The 15,642-nt window shown below is 45.4% G+C and overlaps 1 protein-coding gene and 1 long non-coding RNA gene across 2 annotated transcripts in view; both read right to left on the bottom strand.

Annotated features, from left to right (window-relative positions):
- Window positions 1-2,153: 2,153 nt before the first annotated feature.
- Window positions 2,154-4,109, bottom strand: LOC106892264. Its single transcript, XR_001412842.1, has 3 exons — window positions 3,930-4,109; window positions 3,493-3,577; window positions 2,154-2,787 (listed from the first exon to the last, which is right to left on the bottom strand). It is a non-coding gene; the product is annotated as an uncharacterized LOC106892264 (long non-coding RNA).
- A 110-nt stretch (window positions 4,110-4,219) lies between these two features.
- IMPG1 (interphotoreceptor matrix proteoglycan 1) overlaps window positions 4,220-15,642 on the bottom strand; it is a 62,254-nt gene continuing 50,831 nt past the window's right edge. The window contains exons 13-16 of the mRNA XM_014949304.1: window positions 13,995-14,536; window positions 12,953-13,172; window positions 7,667-7,730; window positions 4,220-4,400 (exon numbers count right to left, since the gene is read on the bottom strand). Coding sequence (XP_014804790.1) covers window positions 4,220-4,400; window positions 7,667-7,730; window positions 12,953-13,172; window positions 13,995-14,536 — 1,007 coding nt within the window. The remainder of the gene's footprint in view (window positions 4,401-7,666; window positions 7,731-12,952; window positions 13,173-13,994; window positions 14,537-15,642) is intronic.

Below are 15,642 nucleotides of genomic sequence, written 5' to 3'. Positions count from 1 at the left end.
ATCCAAAAATCCCAGGATCTGGATTTTTTTTATATTTTTTTCCCTCTCCTGCACTGAAAGCAGCATCTGCTTTAGTTTTACTCATCTTTTTTGTGCAACAAAATTAAGTTTCGGTTCATTTCAGATGTTTATGTTTTGGTTTTTTGTTTAATGTCAGGCCATATCCAGCTGGTTGCCCATGGCTTCTGGTGTCCCTTCTGGTGTCCCATCTACTGTGTCACTTCATTACACTCTGGGGTGATTTGGAGAGGAGATAAGCAAAGGGGGTGGGGGTTGATCTGCAGCATCACCTCATGCCCTTCTGGTCGGTGGGGACAGAGGAAAATGTCACTTGGTTTGTAAAGCAGAATGATGCAGTGAATGTGTTGGCTTGGTTCTGTCTGATTTAAAAAAAAATAATAATAATTTCCTGCCTCTCAGTGAAGTGGTCCCTTGTAGTTGAGATCTTCTGCCTGAAACACTCCAGAAAGGAGAGGAGGGGATGGGATGGCCGTGGGGGCTCATTCCTGACCCGGGATGAGGGACTGGCTGTAGAGAAGGCTCCTTCCACCATCACAGGGTCGTTAAACGCTCGGCTTTCACCCACTGATGAGATTGGTTTTTTTTCTTTACCTTATTGAATCCTTCGGGGTTTTCTCCAAAATCTTTATTTAAAGTATTTAAATGACCTCCTAATACTGTACTGAAAATTAAAAAAAAAAAATAATAAATACATTCCATGTTGAAATCTCAGTTGTTTCTCTCTTACCGTTTTTGTCTTGTGGAAGTGTAATAATTTAAATGATTTATAGCGTAATTAGCGAGGGCGAGTTGGTTTATGAGGGGGCTGAAAGGCTTTCTGTGCTGGAACCACCTCCTGCTTCTTCTCTCTTACCGTTTTTGTCTTGTGGAAGTCTAATAATTTAAATGATTTATAGAGTAATTAGCGAGGGTGAGTTGGTTTATGAGAGGGCTGAAAGGCTTTCTGTGCTGGTGGTTGAAGCTGCTCCAGCAGAGACTGTGTCTCCATTCTGAAGGTAAGTGTCCTCTGGGACAACGTTCTGATGTTGGGAAACTGATGGTCTCATCCCTCCTTTCTCGGGATTTGTTGATCTTTTTACTTTTATTGCTATTTTTTTGCCTTCCTTCTGTGGCTTCCAGCCTGTTGATGCTTTGCTGTCTTTGGCTTTGACTGTGATCAAACTTTCCTGTCCTAAGGGCTAAGTCAGAGTGGTTTTTTTTTTTTTTTGAATTTCAGAAGATTGAAGTAATTCAGACATTGATACCTACGAGATACAATTCTGTCTCAGTTCCTTACGGGTGTTGTCCCCAGCCCCAGCTTTACATCCTGTGTGAAATCCCGTGCTGTGTGTCAGGGTGGGGTTAAACATCTCCATTCCCTGGGGAGTTTGTCAAGTAAATAGTTTTATTGTATTTTATTGAAATACAAAAGGCTTACATCCAGCAAATATATTTGGTAATTAATAGTTGACAGTGATAAATACAGTCGTGAATAATCATTATTAAAATACACGTTTTAAAATTACTTTTTTTTTCTTTTTTTTTTTTTTTTATTTTTTTAATTTAATCTGACTAGCGATCACTGGTCTGAGTTGAGATGGACTAAACACATACAAAAATACAGCTGTGAGGGGAAGGCAGAGGGATGCTCTGGGCATTCCCCAGCCCTTCCTGACGCGGGGAAAAGCTGAGCCATGTGGGCTGTGTAAAACCCCATCTTAGCTTGCTTTTTTGGGGGGTTTTGCAGGGAAACGGGGTGTGGGGTTGGGAGAGGGTTCCTTGGAGCGTGGGGAGCGAGGGGATGGTCAGGCTTTGCTGCAGGAACTAAAACCAGTTCCCAGCTGAGCCGGGGGGGCTGGGAGCTTGGCAGGGGCTCCGTTTGGGCTGCAAAAGCACAATTTCTGGCCTGCACCGAGCAGCAAACAGCAAGTATCGTAGAGCACTGGTGTAGTGTGGAAACATATAGAGATATAGATTGAGACACTCATGGGTGACTGGGACTGTGGAGCAGAAATGACTAACCCCTGTGGAAAACTGAATGGCCACCCACCCTCTGCTCATGATGATGCTGCAAAAACTAATGGTAAACTCTCAGAATTCTCTCAAAATTGTGTGTGTGTGTTTGACGTGTCCGTGTCTGTGTGTGGCTGTGACCTCCTCGCTGCTGGGGGTGGGGAGCTGGGAACATAAATCTGGTCCAAAAAGGTGAATCCACAGATTTAGTGGCTCAGCGTGAGGTGTGGATGCTGGGGGGGGTTGGGGGTGTCACCCCCAGCAGAGGTGCAGCAGCGCAGGGGGGGTGTGCCTGTGTGTCCATCACGGCTTTCTTAACAGAAAAATAGGAATCTGGTGTTATAGAAACCATTAAAAAAGTTAAATCCCACCTTCTGTGTCAGTGGTGGCTCCTTGTCCTGGGTTTGCCCCCCCAGCAGCCGGCGTGAGGGAGCCTCAGCAAAGGGTGGAGAAACTCAGCATTGACATTTTTTACTGTATTGAAAAATGTTACTTCTCAGCAAAATCTGTGCCGAGCACTCAGCTCCTCAATAAAAGTAAGAGTTAAGATAATAGGTCAGCACTGGGTGCTTAATGCTGGTGGCTTCTTACCAGGCAAATCTTAGACGTGGTCCAGTAGTTGGTCAACTTGGTCACCTTGTTCTTCTTTAATAAAATGATATTTTTTTACGTGCATTGATTTTAGAGCTATGTTACATCTTGAATTATTTTCCTATGCATAATCCACCTGAAGTCCAGTCTGGAATAACGCAGGCCTTCTTCTTTTCTGAGTACCTGTAAGAGAAATCGGATATTTGAAAAGCATTTTTGAGTTGGAAAATAACGTTATTTGTCTACTGCTAATGGGCAGGATCTCACTGAAACCTGCTGAGAGAATCTCCAGTTCCTTGCGAGGAGAACCTTTTGGTTCCTATTTGGGCTGGGATTCAGGAAAATGAAATTGAAACCTGCTGAGAGAATCTCCAGTTCCTTGTGAGGAGAACCTCTTGGTTCCTATTTGTGCTGGGATTCAGGAAAATGAAATTAAGAGAGAGTCTGGCAATTTTAAAGAATTTTCTGACTCAGCTTTTCTCCTTTTTTTCCCCACTCAAAGACACAAGGTGTCCATGTCCATGTCTGAGACACGGCCGGTGTTCTGCTCAGGTGGGAGCTCCTGCTCACTCACACTCTCTGTAGCTTGAACAGACACGAGTTATTTTTAAACGCTGTGTTATTCCTATTAAAGCCTCCCCTTTGGTTGGCATTTTGTGCTGCTTTTTCATTTTAGATGTTCCCTTTCAGCAACTCCCTCGTTAGCCAATGGGAAGGGAACCTGGTGGCATCAAAGCCCTTCAGAAGGGATTGGTGGTGTCCTATCAAGCATCCAAAGGAAAATGAGCTTTTCTTTGGATGGAATTATTACAAAGAGGCTTCTCCCAGGTAATAGTGACACACGGAAACTCAACGGATTTGGTAAAGCTCTTGGGAAGAGTCACAAACCTTGGTTTTGTCTGGCTGATGCTGGAAATGAAGAGTTTCGGAGACTTAACTCGTCAGTCCTGGCTTTGTGAACTGCTCTGGTGACCTGCAGCAGGTTAAAAAGAAAAAGGGGAAAAAAAAAACAAAAAAAAAAACAAAAAAAACAAAACCATGAGATTAATTATTTCATTAAATGACAAAGAGCACCCGGGATGGGCCGCCAAAGCCATGCAGGAGCTGGAGGAGAAGCGGGTCTGCATCCTGGTAGGAACCCGACGCGGCAGCAACAGATGTGGTAAGAAAATAAATGAATTAGTCTTTTTAGTTGTGGAATCGCCAAGCGAGAGGTTAGAGTAGAGTTTGAGTGAGTTGTAGAGTTAACACATGGGGGGTGAGACTTGTTATTTGAGGGGGGGCCGTGCGTGGAGGGGTGAGGAGAGCATTTCTGTGTGTGTTACCTCCATGTTGGGTGGTGTTCTCCAGGTCAGGAACCGCCTGGTGACTGGGGGGCCCCGGGGAGGTGACACGGGCACCTGCGCCCCGAGCCCTGCGGCAGAAGCCTGTTAGGGGCTCCTCGTGCTCAAAAGCAGGGTTAATCCTGACCATGATTGCTGGATTGCAGCTGGCGAGAGGAGGGCCTCTACAAGGCAGAACATTGGGGTTTAGGTAAGATTTTAAATTGCCAAAGAAATAATAGGAAAAAAAAATAATAATTTTGAAACGTGAAGGGGAAAAGATGGCGAGCGGCTTACTGCAAATTAGAGTTTCTTTTGCTTTTTCTTCTTAACTTAATAATTAAAACGATGGAAAGAAAACCAAGGCTCAGTAAGCCGAGAAGGAGAGGTTTAAAAATGAAGGGTTGTGTGGGCTCTGGAGCAGGTTTGGCGCAGCGCTCTCCTTGGTAAAGCTGGTGTCTGCCAACGGGGCATCTGAAACGGGGAGAGGAAGAGAAAAAACATGCACGGCTTGCAGGCAGAAAACACCCGGCACCTCACATGAAAACACAGGAAAATCTGCAATTAAATACAAACAGAGTATTCCAAATACCGTTGAGTGTTACGGGTCTGGATGAAATGACGTGGTTGATAATAGAGGAGAGAAAATATTCTTAAGAGTCACGAGTGTTAGACCAAAAGACACTGATACATTCTGTGCCAATCTATGGTTTTTAAGGCAATTGGGCATTTGAAGCATCTCTGGCAAATTTCCAGGTGAGGCTGAGATAATGTTTGTGGTTTAGAATCACAGAAGTTCAGGTGTGTTTTGGGAGGAAAGTCTAAACCCCTCTTTGAAGCCTCTGCCCTGTTTATCTGTGACTTCAGTCTGAGTGAAGGGCTGAAACAGGAGCTGGGCTGCAAACAGCTCCCTTTGGGTGAGGGAGAGGAATCGCCGTGTCTCAGGTGGGAGCACAGGGGATCTGGTCAGCAGAAAAACTGGTGTGGTTCCGGGGACATTCACAGGTCAAACAAGTGCTTAATTAAAGCAAATAATGGGCCAGAATTTTCTCCCTGCAGGCTGGGACTGGAGGTAAGTCAGTTTGTTTGTAACTCGCTGTTATTCAATCACATGAAAACACAGGAAAATCTGCAATTAAATACAAACAGAGTATTCCAAATACCGTTGAGTGTTACGGGTCTGGATGAAATGACGTGGTTGATAATAGAGGAGAGAAAATATTCTTAAGAGTCACGAGTGTTAGACCAAAAGACACTGATACATTCTGTGCCAATCTATGGTTTTAAGGCAATTGGGCATTTGAAGCATCTCTGACAAATTTCTAGGTGAGGCTGAGATAATGTTTGTGGTTTAGAATCACAGAAGTTCAGGCGTGGTTTGGGAGGAAAGTCTAAACCCCTCTTTGAAGCCTCTGCCCTGTTTATCTGTGACTTCAGTCTGAGTGAAGGGCTGAAACAGGAGCTGGGCTGCAAACAGCTCCCTTTGGGTGAGGGAGAGGAATCGCCGTGTCTCAGGTGGGAGCACAGGGGATCTGGTCAGCAGAAAAACTGGTGTGGTTCCAGGGACATTCACAAGTCAAACAAGTGCTTAATTAAAGCAAATAATGGGCCAGAATTTTCTCCCTGCAGGCTGGGACTGGAGGTAAGTCAGTTTGTTTGTAACTCGCTGTTATTCAACAAAAAGCTTCATTTATTGGTTTTATTACTTTTATCGTTTCAAGGACGGTTTGGTTATTGCTCTACATGGTCAGGGAACTTCTGAAAGGGAAAGGTGTTGTTTCCCTTAGTGTGTTGGTCCTGGAGGAGTCGGCAGTAGCTGCTGCTACTTGACTAAAGTTTTGAGGAGGAGCTCTTTAGGTGCAGCTGCACTCCTGGGACTGCACCAGGAATTCCTGATTTGAGGTGAGGAACTGAGCAGGAACTGCAGTGAATTCAGCATCATTTGAAGCCTCTGCCCTGTTTATCTGTGACTTCAGTCTGAGTGAAGGGCTGAGACAGGAGCTGGGCTGCAAACAGCTCCCTTCGGGGTGAGGGAGAGGAATCTTTGTGTCTCAGGTGAGAGCACAGGGGATCTGGTCAGCAGAAAAACTGGTGTGGTTCCGGGGACATTCACAGGTCAAAAGGTATGGGTTAGTGATGGTGATGCTTCTTCTTTGTTGTGTGGGTGTCTATTTTTGTCAAAATTAGGTTGACGGTTGGACAAGATGATCTTTAAGGTCCCTTCCAACCTAGAAGATTCTGTGATCACCCTCTCTTACCCTTTCCTGCTGGGATTCTGCTGATCATGCAGAAAATGACTGATGGCAGTGAGGTTGTTACAGTGACATTATCATACGAGCAATTTGCTATCTAGTCTTTTTTTTTTTTTAATGTTAATCGTTTCAAGGACGGTTTGGTTATTGCTCTACATCATCATCTGAAAGGGAAAGGTGTTGTTTCCCTTGGTGTGTTGGTCCTGGAGGAGTCGGCAGCTGCTGCCCCGTGAAATACACAAAAAGATGTGTCCTTAACCTGGTAAAGTCGATGTTAAGGGAGAATAAACAAGTGCAAGAATTGTAACTTGCCTCTTGCTTCTACACATGGCTGTCGCCTGCTGTGTCCAGCCTGCTCTGCAGAGCTTCACTCTGGATAATCCAGTCCTAAAATGAGCTCAAACCCCATACTTTAAAAGAGAATTAATGCTTTTGAGTGTCGGGGTAGTTCTCAGTATTGGCTTAATGTCATTTAATGTGAAAGTCCTCACGGAATGTGTTTGCAGGGACAGGGAGCTGCTGATCTGGTTTGTGGTGGGGTGTAGTGTGTGGGGTTGTGGGTGTGGGGTTTAGTAGGTGGGTGGTGGTTTTGGGTTTGTTGTTTCTGTGGTGGTTGTGGTTTTTTTGGTTGTTTGGTTTGGTTTTGGTTGTTTGTTTTTTTTTGTGGTTGGACTCGATGATCTCGGAGGTCCCTTCCAACCACTAAGAATCTGTGATTCTGTGATTCATCTTTGGGTCTTTCCCAGAAATCCCCGAAAGCAGCCTCAGCCTTCATGTGCCTCACTGGGATCCGAGCAGATCAGGGCAGGTGTGTTTATCAGAATATGGATTTCCTCGTTGATACAGCGTAGAAAAAATTAATTTCTTAAAATGGGAGTAGCATTCTTAAAATGCTACTCCGTTAATCAATAGCAGAGCCCTGAGTGTGGCGTTTCATTTCCGCAAGAGGCATTTGGGAATCTAAAATAATAGAACGTGGGGGTTTGTGCATGTCATCTCTGCCAGCGACGATGAATTTGTAATACATTTCTAAATTTCGAAATATTTCTAAATATTTCTTAAAAAAACCCCAAACTAGATCCTGATGGTTCCTGCGCACCAACAGGCAGAACCAGATTGATGGTTGGACTTGATGATCCCAAGGGTCTCTTCCAACCTGAATGATTCTATGATTCTATTTCACTGAATTTTAGAGTTGGAAGGGACCATAGAGATCATCTAGTCCAACTCCCCTGCTGAAGCAGGGTTGCCTAGAGCTTGTCAGAGCATGTTACTCAGGAGCATCCAGGCGGGTCTTGAAAATCTCCAAAGAAGGTGACTCCACACCCTCCCTGGGCAGCCTGTTCCAGGGCTCTGTCACCCTCACCGTGAAGAAGTTTCTCCTCATATTTGAGTGGAACCTCTTATGTTCCAACTTGTGCCCGTTGCCCCTCGTCCTCTCACTGGGAACCACTGAAAAGAGTCTGGTTCCCTCCTCCTTCAACCCACTCGTTCGTGACGCACTCGGAGAACTCGTCGCAGGCCAGGAACTTGCAGGGGTCGGCCCGGTCCGCTGCAAACGACGGGGGAATCATTAATTGGTGGGGTACCCCGGGGTGGCTTGGCAGGAGCAAAACATTCCCATTCGCTGGCCAGCACCTTAACAGAGGGTTTTGTCTAGTATTAATTAGGTATCAGGAAGAAATTCTTTGCTGTGAGGGTGGTGAGGCCTGGCCCAGGTTGCCCAGAGAAGCTGTGGCTGCCCCATCCCTGGAGGGGTTCAAGGGCAGGTTGGAGGGGGCTCGGAGGAAGGAATTTTTCACAAAAAGAGTGGTCGGGCATTGGAACAGGCTGCCCAGGGAGAGGGTTGAGTCACCATCTCTGGAGGTGTTGAAGGGACGTTTAGATGGGGTACTGAGGGACATCGTGTAGGGGAGGATTATGTAGAGTAGGGGAGATGGTTGGACTCAATGATCCCAAGGGTTTCTTCCAACCTGAATGATTCTATGATTCTATGGTCTGGTGGGAGGTGTCCCTGCCCAGGGCAGGGGGGTTGGAACTGGATGATCTTTGAGGTCCCTTCCAACCCAAACCATTCCATGACTCTATGATAAAAGGACACACATCCTTCTTTCTATTGATGACAGAGTGTGCAAGTTTCACAGAATCAAAGACTCATAGAATGCTAAAGGGTTGGAAGGGACCTCTGGAGATCATCCCCAATCCCTCTGCCAGCACAGGTCCTCCTAGAGCAGGTCCCACAGGAACGTGTCCAGGTGGGTTTTGCACATCTCCAGTAAAGGTGTTGTTTCCCTTGGTGTGTTGGTCCTGGAGGAGTCGGCAGCTGCTGCCCCGTGAAATACACAAAAAGATGTGTCCTTAACCTGGTAAAGTCGATGTTAAGGGAGAATAAACAAGTGCAAGAATTGTAACTTGCCTCTTGCTTCTACACATGGCTGTCGCCTGCTGTGTCCAGCCTGCTCTGCAGAGCTTCACTCTGGATAATCCAGTCCTAAAATGAGCTCAAACCCCATACTTTAAAAGAGAATTAATGCTTTTGAGTGTCGGGGTAGTTCTCAGTATTGGCTTAATGTCATTTAATGTGAAAGTCCTCACGGAATGTGTTTGCAGGGACAGGGAGCTGCTGATCTGGTTTGTGGTGGGGTGTAGTGTGTGGGGTTGTGGGTGTGGGGTTTAGTAGGTGGGTGGTGGTTTTGGGTTTGTTGTTTCTGTGGTGGTTGTGGTTTTTTTGGTTGTTTTGTTTGGTTTTGGTTGTTTGTTTTTTTTTGTGGTTGGACTCGATGATCTCGGAGGTCCCTTCCAACCACTAAGAATCTGTGATTCTGTGATTCATCTTTGGGTCTTTCCCAGAAATCCCCGAAAGCAGCCTCAGCCTTCATGTGCCTCACTGGGATCCGAGCAGATCAGGGCAGGTGTGTTTATCAGAATATGGATTTCCTTGTTGATACAGCGTAGAAAAAATTAATTTCTTAAAATGGGAGTAGCATTCTTAAAATGCTACTCCGTTAATCAATAGCAGAGCCCTGAGTGTGGCGTTTCATTTCCGCAAGAGGCATTTGGGAATCTAAAATAATAGAACGTGGGGGTTTGTGCATGTCATCTCTGCCAGCGACGATGAATTTGTAATACATTTCTAAATTTCGAAATATTTCTAAATATTTCTTAAAAAAACCCCAAACTAGATCCTGATGGTTCCTGCGCACCAACAGGCAGAACCGGATTGATGGTTGGACTTGATGATCCCAAGGGTCTCTTCCAACCTGAATGATTCTATGATTCTATTTCACTGAATTTTAGAGTTGGAAGGGACCATAGAGATCATCTAGTCCAACTCCCCTGCTGAAGCAGGGTTGCCTAGAGCTTGTCAGAGCATGTTACTCAGGAGCATCCAGGCGGGTCTTGAAAATCTCCAAAGAAGGTGACTCCACACCCTCCCTGGGCAGCCTGTTCCAGGGCTCTGTCACCCTCACCGTGAAGAAGTTTCTCCTCATATTTGAGTGGAACCTCTTATGTTCCTCCGCTGCAAACGACGGGGGAATCGTTAATTGGCAAGAGAAAAACATTCCCATTCGCTGGCCAGCACCTTAACAGAGGGTATCGTCTAGTATTAATTAGGTATTAGGGAGAAATTCCTTGCTGTGAGGGTGGTGAGGCCTGGCCCAGGTTGCCCAGAGAAGCTGTGGCTGCCCCATCCCTGGAGGGGTTCAAGGCCAGGCTGGATGGGGCTCGGAGGAAGGAATTTTTCACCGAAAGAGTGGTCGGGCATTGGAACAGGCTGCCCAGGGAGGGGGTTGAGTCACCATCCCTGGATGTGTTGAAGGGACGTTTAGATGGGGCACTGAGGGATATGGTGTAGGGGAGGACTTTGTAGAGTAGGGTTGATGGTTGGACTTGATGATCCCAAGGGTCTCTTCCAACCTGAATGATTCTACAATTCTATGGTCTGGTGGGAGGTGTCCCTGCCCAGGGCAGGGAGTTGGAACTCGATGTTCTTTAAGGTCCCTTCCAACCCAAACCATTCCATGACTCTATGATAAAAGGACACACATCCTTCTTTTTATTGATGACAGAGTGTGCAAGTTTCACAGAATCAAAGATTCACAGAATGCTAAGGGGTTGGAAGGGACCTCTGGAGAACATCCCCAACCCTTCTGCCAGCGCAGGTCTCCTCCTAGAGCAGGTCCCACAGGAATGTGTCCAGGTGGGTTTTGAACATCTCCGGTGACAGAGACCCCACCACCTCTCTGGGCAGCCTCTTCCAGGCTTTACTTGTAAAAAGTAAGGGAAAACTTATTTATTTATGTATTTATTTTTCTTATCAGTAAGGGATGCGTCTGTGAGATTAAGGGAAAAAGTCTGCTGATGTCCACAGAAAAATCAGAGGCAGCCCAAAGTCCTAGCTTCACCTGTCACACCAGTCCACTTCTCCTTTCCCAGTCTCTGCTTCTAAATAGAAAAAAAAGAAGCCCCAGAAGGAGTCATTTTCACTCAGCATGTGCTGGGAGGATGATGATGAGGAGAGGCTGGTCTGTAGAAATCAAAATCACCCAATACATCAGTGTGGAAGAAAACTGGCCCTTTTTTTTTTTTTTTTGGTGAGTGGGCTTAACATTTCTTAAGAAGAAAAATATGGAGTTTAAACGGAAGATTTGCATTGGGTATTTCAGCTGGTACCTGTAGGTACAATCTGGGCTGAGAATTTTCTTCCAGAGCCACTTCATGGTCCTGGATGCTCCATAACACTTGTTTCAATGAAAACTGAGCATTGCATTCTTTATAGCAGTACTGGAAATCTCAGACACACATCAGGATATGCTTAACTAGTGGAAATGAATTCATAAGAGCTGTTCACCTTTAACCCCTCTGTAATTCCATGGCTAGTCCCTATTTTTTGTTAATTTAAGAGTAGTGGGTTTTAGCAAGCTCAGTTTCCCTTTGCTGCATGCCATGTGCATTTTGATTTGGGACCTGCTTTTCTCCTGGACTGTGAATGTATGGACATGTAAACTCTACCAACTGGGCATCAAGGTAATACAATAAATTATAAGGTAGATTTATTGTCAGACAAAAAAAGAAAAGGCAAACCCCAACATTCCAAGTGCTTTGCTCTGGTCATTGATGCTACTGAGCAGGAATGACAAAGTGTAGTCTCTAATGAAACAAAGCCAACGATTTATTGTCAGGCAAGAAAAAAAGGCAAAAACCCAACACTCCAAGTGCTTTGCTCTGGTCATTGATGCTACTGCGCAGGAATTACAAAGTGTAGTCTCTAATGAAACAAAACCAAATGGCAAATCAAAAGGGGATATTGGTTCTTACAGATTCGTTTCTCATCCCGTATAAAATTGCACTCCAAGCAAAAGTAGAACACTTCTGAAGGAGAAATGGCTAATTAAAGGGTTTGCATGATTGAGTAATTGATTAGAACAGGAATAGCTGCGTAACGGTGTGTTTTCTGTCAGTTTCTCCCCAGTTTTGATGGTCACAGTTTACGTTTATAGTCGTGGAAATAGGGGTTTCTGACCAGTGGAAATAGAGGTTCATGAGGAGTGGAAACAGAGGTTTTGGAGTGATGCAGGCAGCCCCTGGCAGGGCTCAGTCCTCATGTGAATTTTGGACTGTTGGTCCCCATCGGTTTCAATTTGGTATAACCTTATTACCACTAGATGGCTCTTACTTTCACAATAAAGAGGAATTTGCTTAAATTACCTTCATTTACTAAACAGGTTGAGGTTTTTGATTATTTGTTGGGTTTTTTTTTCTGAAGTGAAAAGACAGTAGGCCTTTGAAAAAGCTGAATGGGAATATCCTGGCTTTCTAAGCATAATTTCTTCTATTTTGACATTTTGCTACTGCTCCTAATGCTTGAAAGAACAGCTCTCTTGGAAAACTTATTGTGATATTGTTTTCTTGAGTTAAGATTGAAATACCATGTCAGTAAAGCAGCTGATATGGAAGATTTGTGTTTACATTTTAACAACTTTCTCATTTTAATTTTTTTTCCAAATGAAATTTTACTACCAAAGCAGAAAGCGTGCAGCAGCCAAAAGTTCAGCCTTTCTAGTGAACTCGTTTAATACTTTATTCAGCAAAACATCAGTTTATCGGGGCAGTATTTGAAAGTTCAACCACTGTGATTTTGTTAACTTTCTTTGTGCTGGTCCTGACTTTTACTGGTTAACAAAGGCTGCAGACTTACAGATGTATTTGAAATAGATTACATCAGGAGGGATGCTGGAGTTAAAAATCTATGGAGTGCTACATATAGCGATGCTCTGGGCAGTATCTGTAGAATCCAATCATTCCTATAAGCTACCTCCTTCTCCTTGAAATCCATAATCCTGCAAAAATAGGTTTAATGATGCCCGAAACTATGGTTTGCTTACAACATTGCAAAGATAATCAGAAATGATGTTTACATACTCGGATGCCAAGTTTGTGTAAGTTACTCCTGTAAACTGCACATGAGCATTCTTTGTCCCTGTCTTTGTCTTATTCTGGAGAGGTTTTTAGTTCCCTGTACTTTGCCCTGGAAAGCTGTTGGTGCTGGTGCACAGACCAACCCCTCCACCCAGCACTTCCCTGTAGTATGAAAATATGTCTGTAGATAGTTGAATTTACAATATCTTGGTTTTTCTTATTACTCCTGGTAGCTGGGAGGCTCTTGCTAATATCATTATTTCCAAAACTGTAATCCTTCTGCAGCTGCAACAATCTGGAAAAGATTATCTGCTGGCTTTTGGGTTTCTGCAGACGTTATTAACTCAGTCTTACCTGGCTCGATGTCCAGGGAATAGCTGTCAATCTCCAAATTGAGGCGCTGGGCTGCGGCGTCGCAGAAATCTTCCAAAACGCAGTGAACTGCTTCTGTGATATTGTATGGCACTGTCCGGGCAAATTTCATCTTGCTGTTCACAATCACACTCCCGTTCCTGAAGTTAAGTATTTCCAGGTGCTTAAAACCTGTAAGGTTGGACTGAAGATATGGAAGTAGCTGCAAAAAAAAGAAAGTTGCCTTTATTTTAACCTACTGACAACCTACTGACAATAGTCTACCTGCTATTCATTTCTCTTACAGTCACTTTTTGTTACCAAGCACACACATCGCACACTTATTTCTCTGAATTTAATACAATGGTTAGACTCCACCACCAAATTCACTTTTCTGTTTAGCACTATCTATCTCCTTCTGGACTTTTGTATCTTTCTCAAGAATGCATTGAGATGGATGGGCGGCAATTTATCCCTGTAATGAAATGCACAGCAGTTGGGGATTTTATTCTTCTGGAAGGAAAAAAAAAATTAAAATAAATCACCTCCCTCAAAAGCCAACTTTAATTATTTTCAAGCATTCAAGGCGGGCAGGTTAGGGCCCAGCGTAACAGGCACGCCAGCGAGCTGCCCTGCTGCCCTATTGTACCCATAGAGAAAATCCATATCTAATCACATTCCCCCTGCTAAGCTATGATATATTTTAAAAAAGCCTATTTTTAAAGCCAGCGTGTAGACACAAGCCTCAGATATAATCAGCCCTGCTCTGCTGTTGACGTGAAGCTAAGGAAAAAGCCAAATAAATTACATGCCAGGCGTATATCTGGAGTCTCCTGAGCAAGTGAAAACTTTCATCACTGACTTCATAAAATCTTTCTTCGTACCCTGGCGCCATTCGGGGCTTATGGATCCTTTAAAAACACAGCTTTATGGGACTGAACTGCGGCAGGGTCTGAGATTTTGTTAAAACCCTGTGCTCTTCAGGGCAGCTCTTTAAACTCTGCCTGACTATTGCGTTACGTTGCCCGCGTTGATGTGCACCCACCAATTGCATGAACTGTTGTTCTAGCGCTTTGTACTCTGTCGAGCTCCTGTTGAAGAGGTCATCAGAGAAGTGCATGTTGGTGACCCTCAGGCTGAAGAAAACCACCAGCTCTTTGCCTTTGGCTGCGGTTGTCATGGAGCTGGTAGTTACATACTTAAGCGTGGGAGCCGGGGTGGCTTCTGCTGGCCCAGATGTCAGCACTGAGCTATAACCACTGCCTTCATCCAGAGCTGCTGTGCTCATGGCAGGACCAAGCTCTGCAGCGATATCCTGCACTCCCATCCCCGTGCTGGCAGGAGGAAGACGCTCGGATACGGGCACCGGGGCATTGGAGGCTTCAAGGTCTTGCTCGATGGCCGAGGGGCTGGTGGCCACGGCCATTGGGGCGGTTGGGTGCGATGGCAGCAGGTCTGTGACAACCTCTTCAGGCTGCCTGGTAGGGAGACCACCTGGACCAAGGGAGAAAGGCAACGTTCCGTAGGTGCTGGCTGTCATCAGGGCGTCATCACCTGAGGATTCTGCTTCGTCCATGATCTTCACCGCTGCAGAAAAAATAGGGGAAAAACAAATCGCTATTTTGAAGGCAAGCATGACAAACATCAAGCCTGGAAACAACACGTACATTGTATTTCCACCGAAGCATTTTTAAAACCAAGCTTTAACCCTAAAATGTTATTTCCATCACCAAGGAAGGACTACTGGAAAACAGCACCTCGTCCACAGGTTTGAGTGATGAGATTTCTGTGGGTGCTGGGTTTAGATAATAATTACACTTGGGAAACATTTCCTGAGCCATTCCAAAGTTCATCCATGTTTTGATGGTACATAATCTCACTGTTACTTTGTACTGCCTGGAGGAGTTGTGGCAGTTTTGAGCTTGGATCAGGTGTATGCTGGAGCCATTCTGATCCCATCCATGAAAGGTTAAAGCTATGATTTGCCAGTAATCATGAAATGTGGTTAAGGAAATCTGTACAGCCTCTTCAGACGCAAGCTCCGTCGATTTACCTAAAAGGCAACAGCACCAGTGAAAACAAATGCAAACCTTAAGCTGGTAACGTGCACTGGCAGCCCAGAAAGCCCCCCACATCCTGGGCTGCATCCCCAGCAGCACGGCCAGCAGGGCCAGGGGGGGATTCTGCCCCTCTGCTCTGGGGAGACATCCCCTGGAGCTCTGTGTCCAGCTCTGGAGTCCTCAGCACAGGAAGGACATGGACCTGTTGAAGTGGGGCCAGAGGAGGCCACAAAGATGCTGCAAAGGCTGGAGCCCCTCTGCTGTGAGGACAGGCTGAGAGAGTTGGGGGGTTCAGCCTGGAGAAGAGAAGGCTCCGGGGAGACCTTAGAGCCCCTTCCAGTTCCTAAAGGGGCTCCAGGGGAGATGGGGAGGGACTCTGGATCAGGGAGTGGAGCCATAGGATGAGGGGCAATGGTTTTAAACCAAAAGAGGTGAGATGGAGATGAGATGTGGGGAAGAACTTCTTTGGTGTGAGGGTGGTGAGAGCCTGGCCCAGGTTGCCCAGAGAAGCTGTGGCTGCCCCATCCCTGGAGGGGTTCAAGGCCAGGCTGGATGGGGCTTGGAGCAACCTGGTCTGGTGGGAGGTGTCCCTGCCCAGGGCAGGGGGTGAGATTGGATGATCTTTAAGGTCCT

This window comes from Calidris pugnax, unplaced genomic scaffold (genome assembly GCF_001431845.1).
Source record: "Calidris pugnax isolate Ruff unplaced genomic scaffold, ASM143184v1 scaffold132, whole genome shotgun sequence".
Classification (NCBI taxonomy): Eukaryota; Metazoa; Chordata; class Aves; order Charadriiformes; family Scolopacidae; genus Calidris; species Calidris pugnax.
The sequence above is the reverse complement of the archived record's forward strand: the minus strand, read 5'-3'. Positions and strand labels throughout refer to the sequence as shown.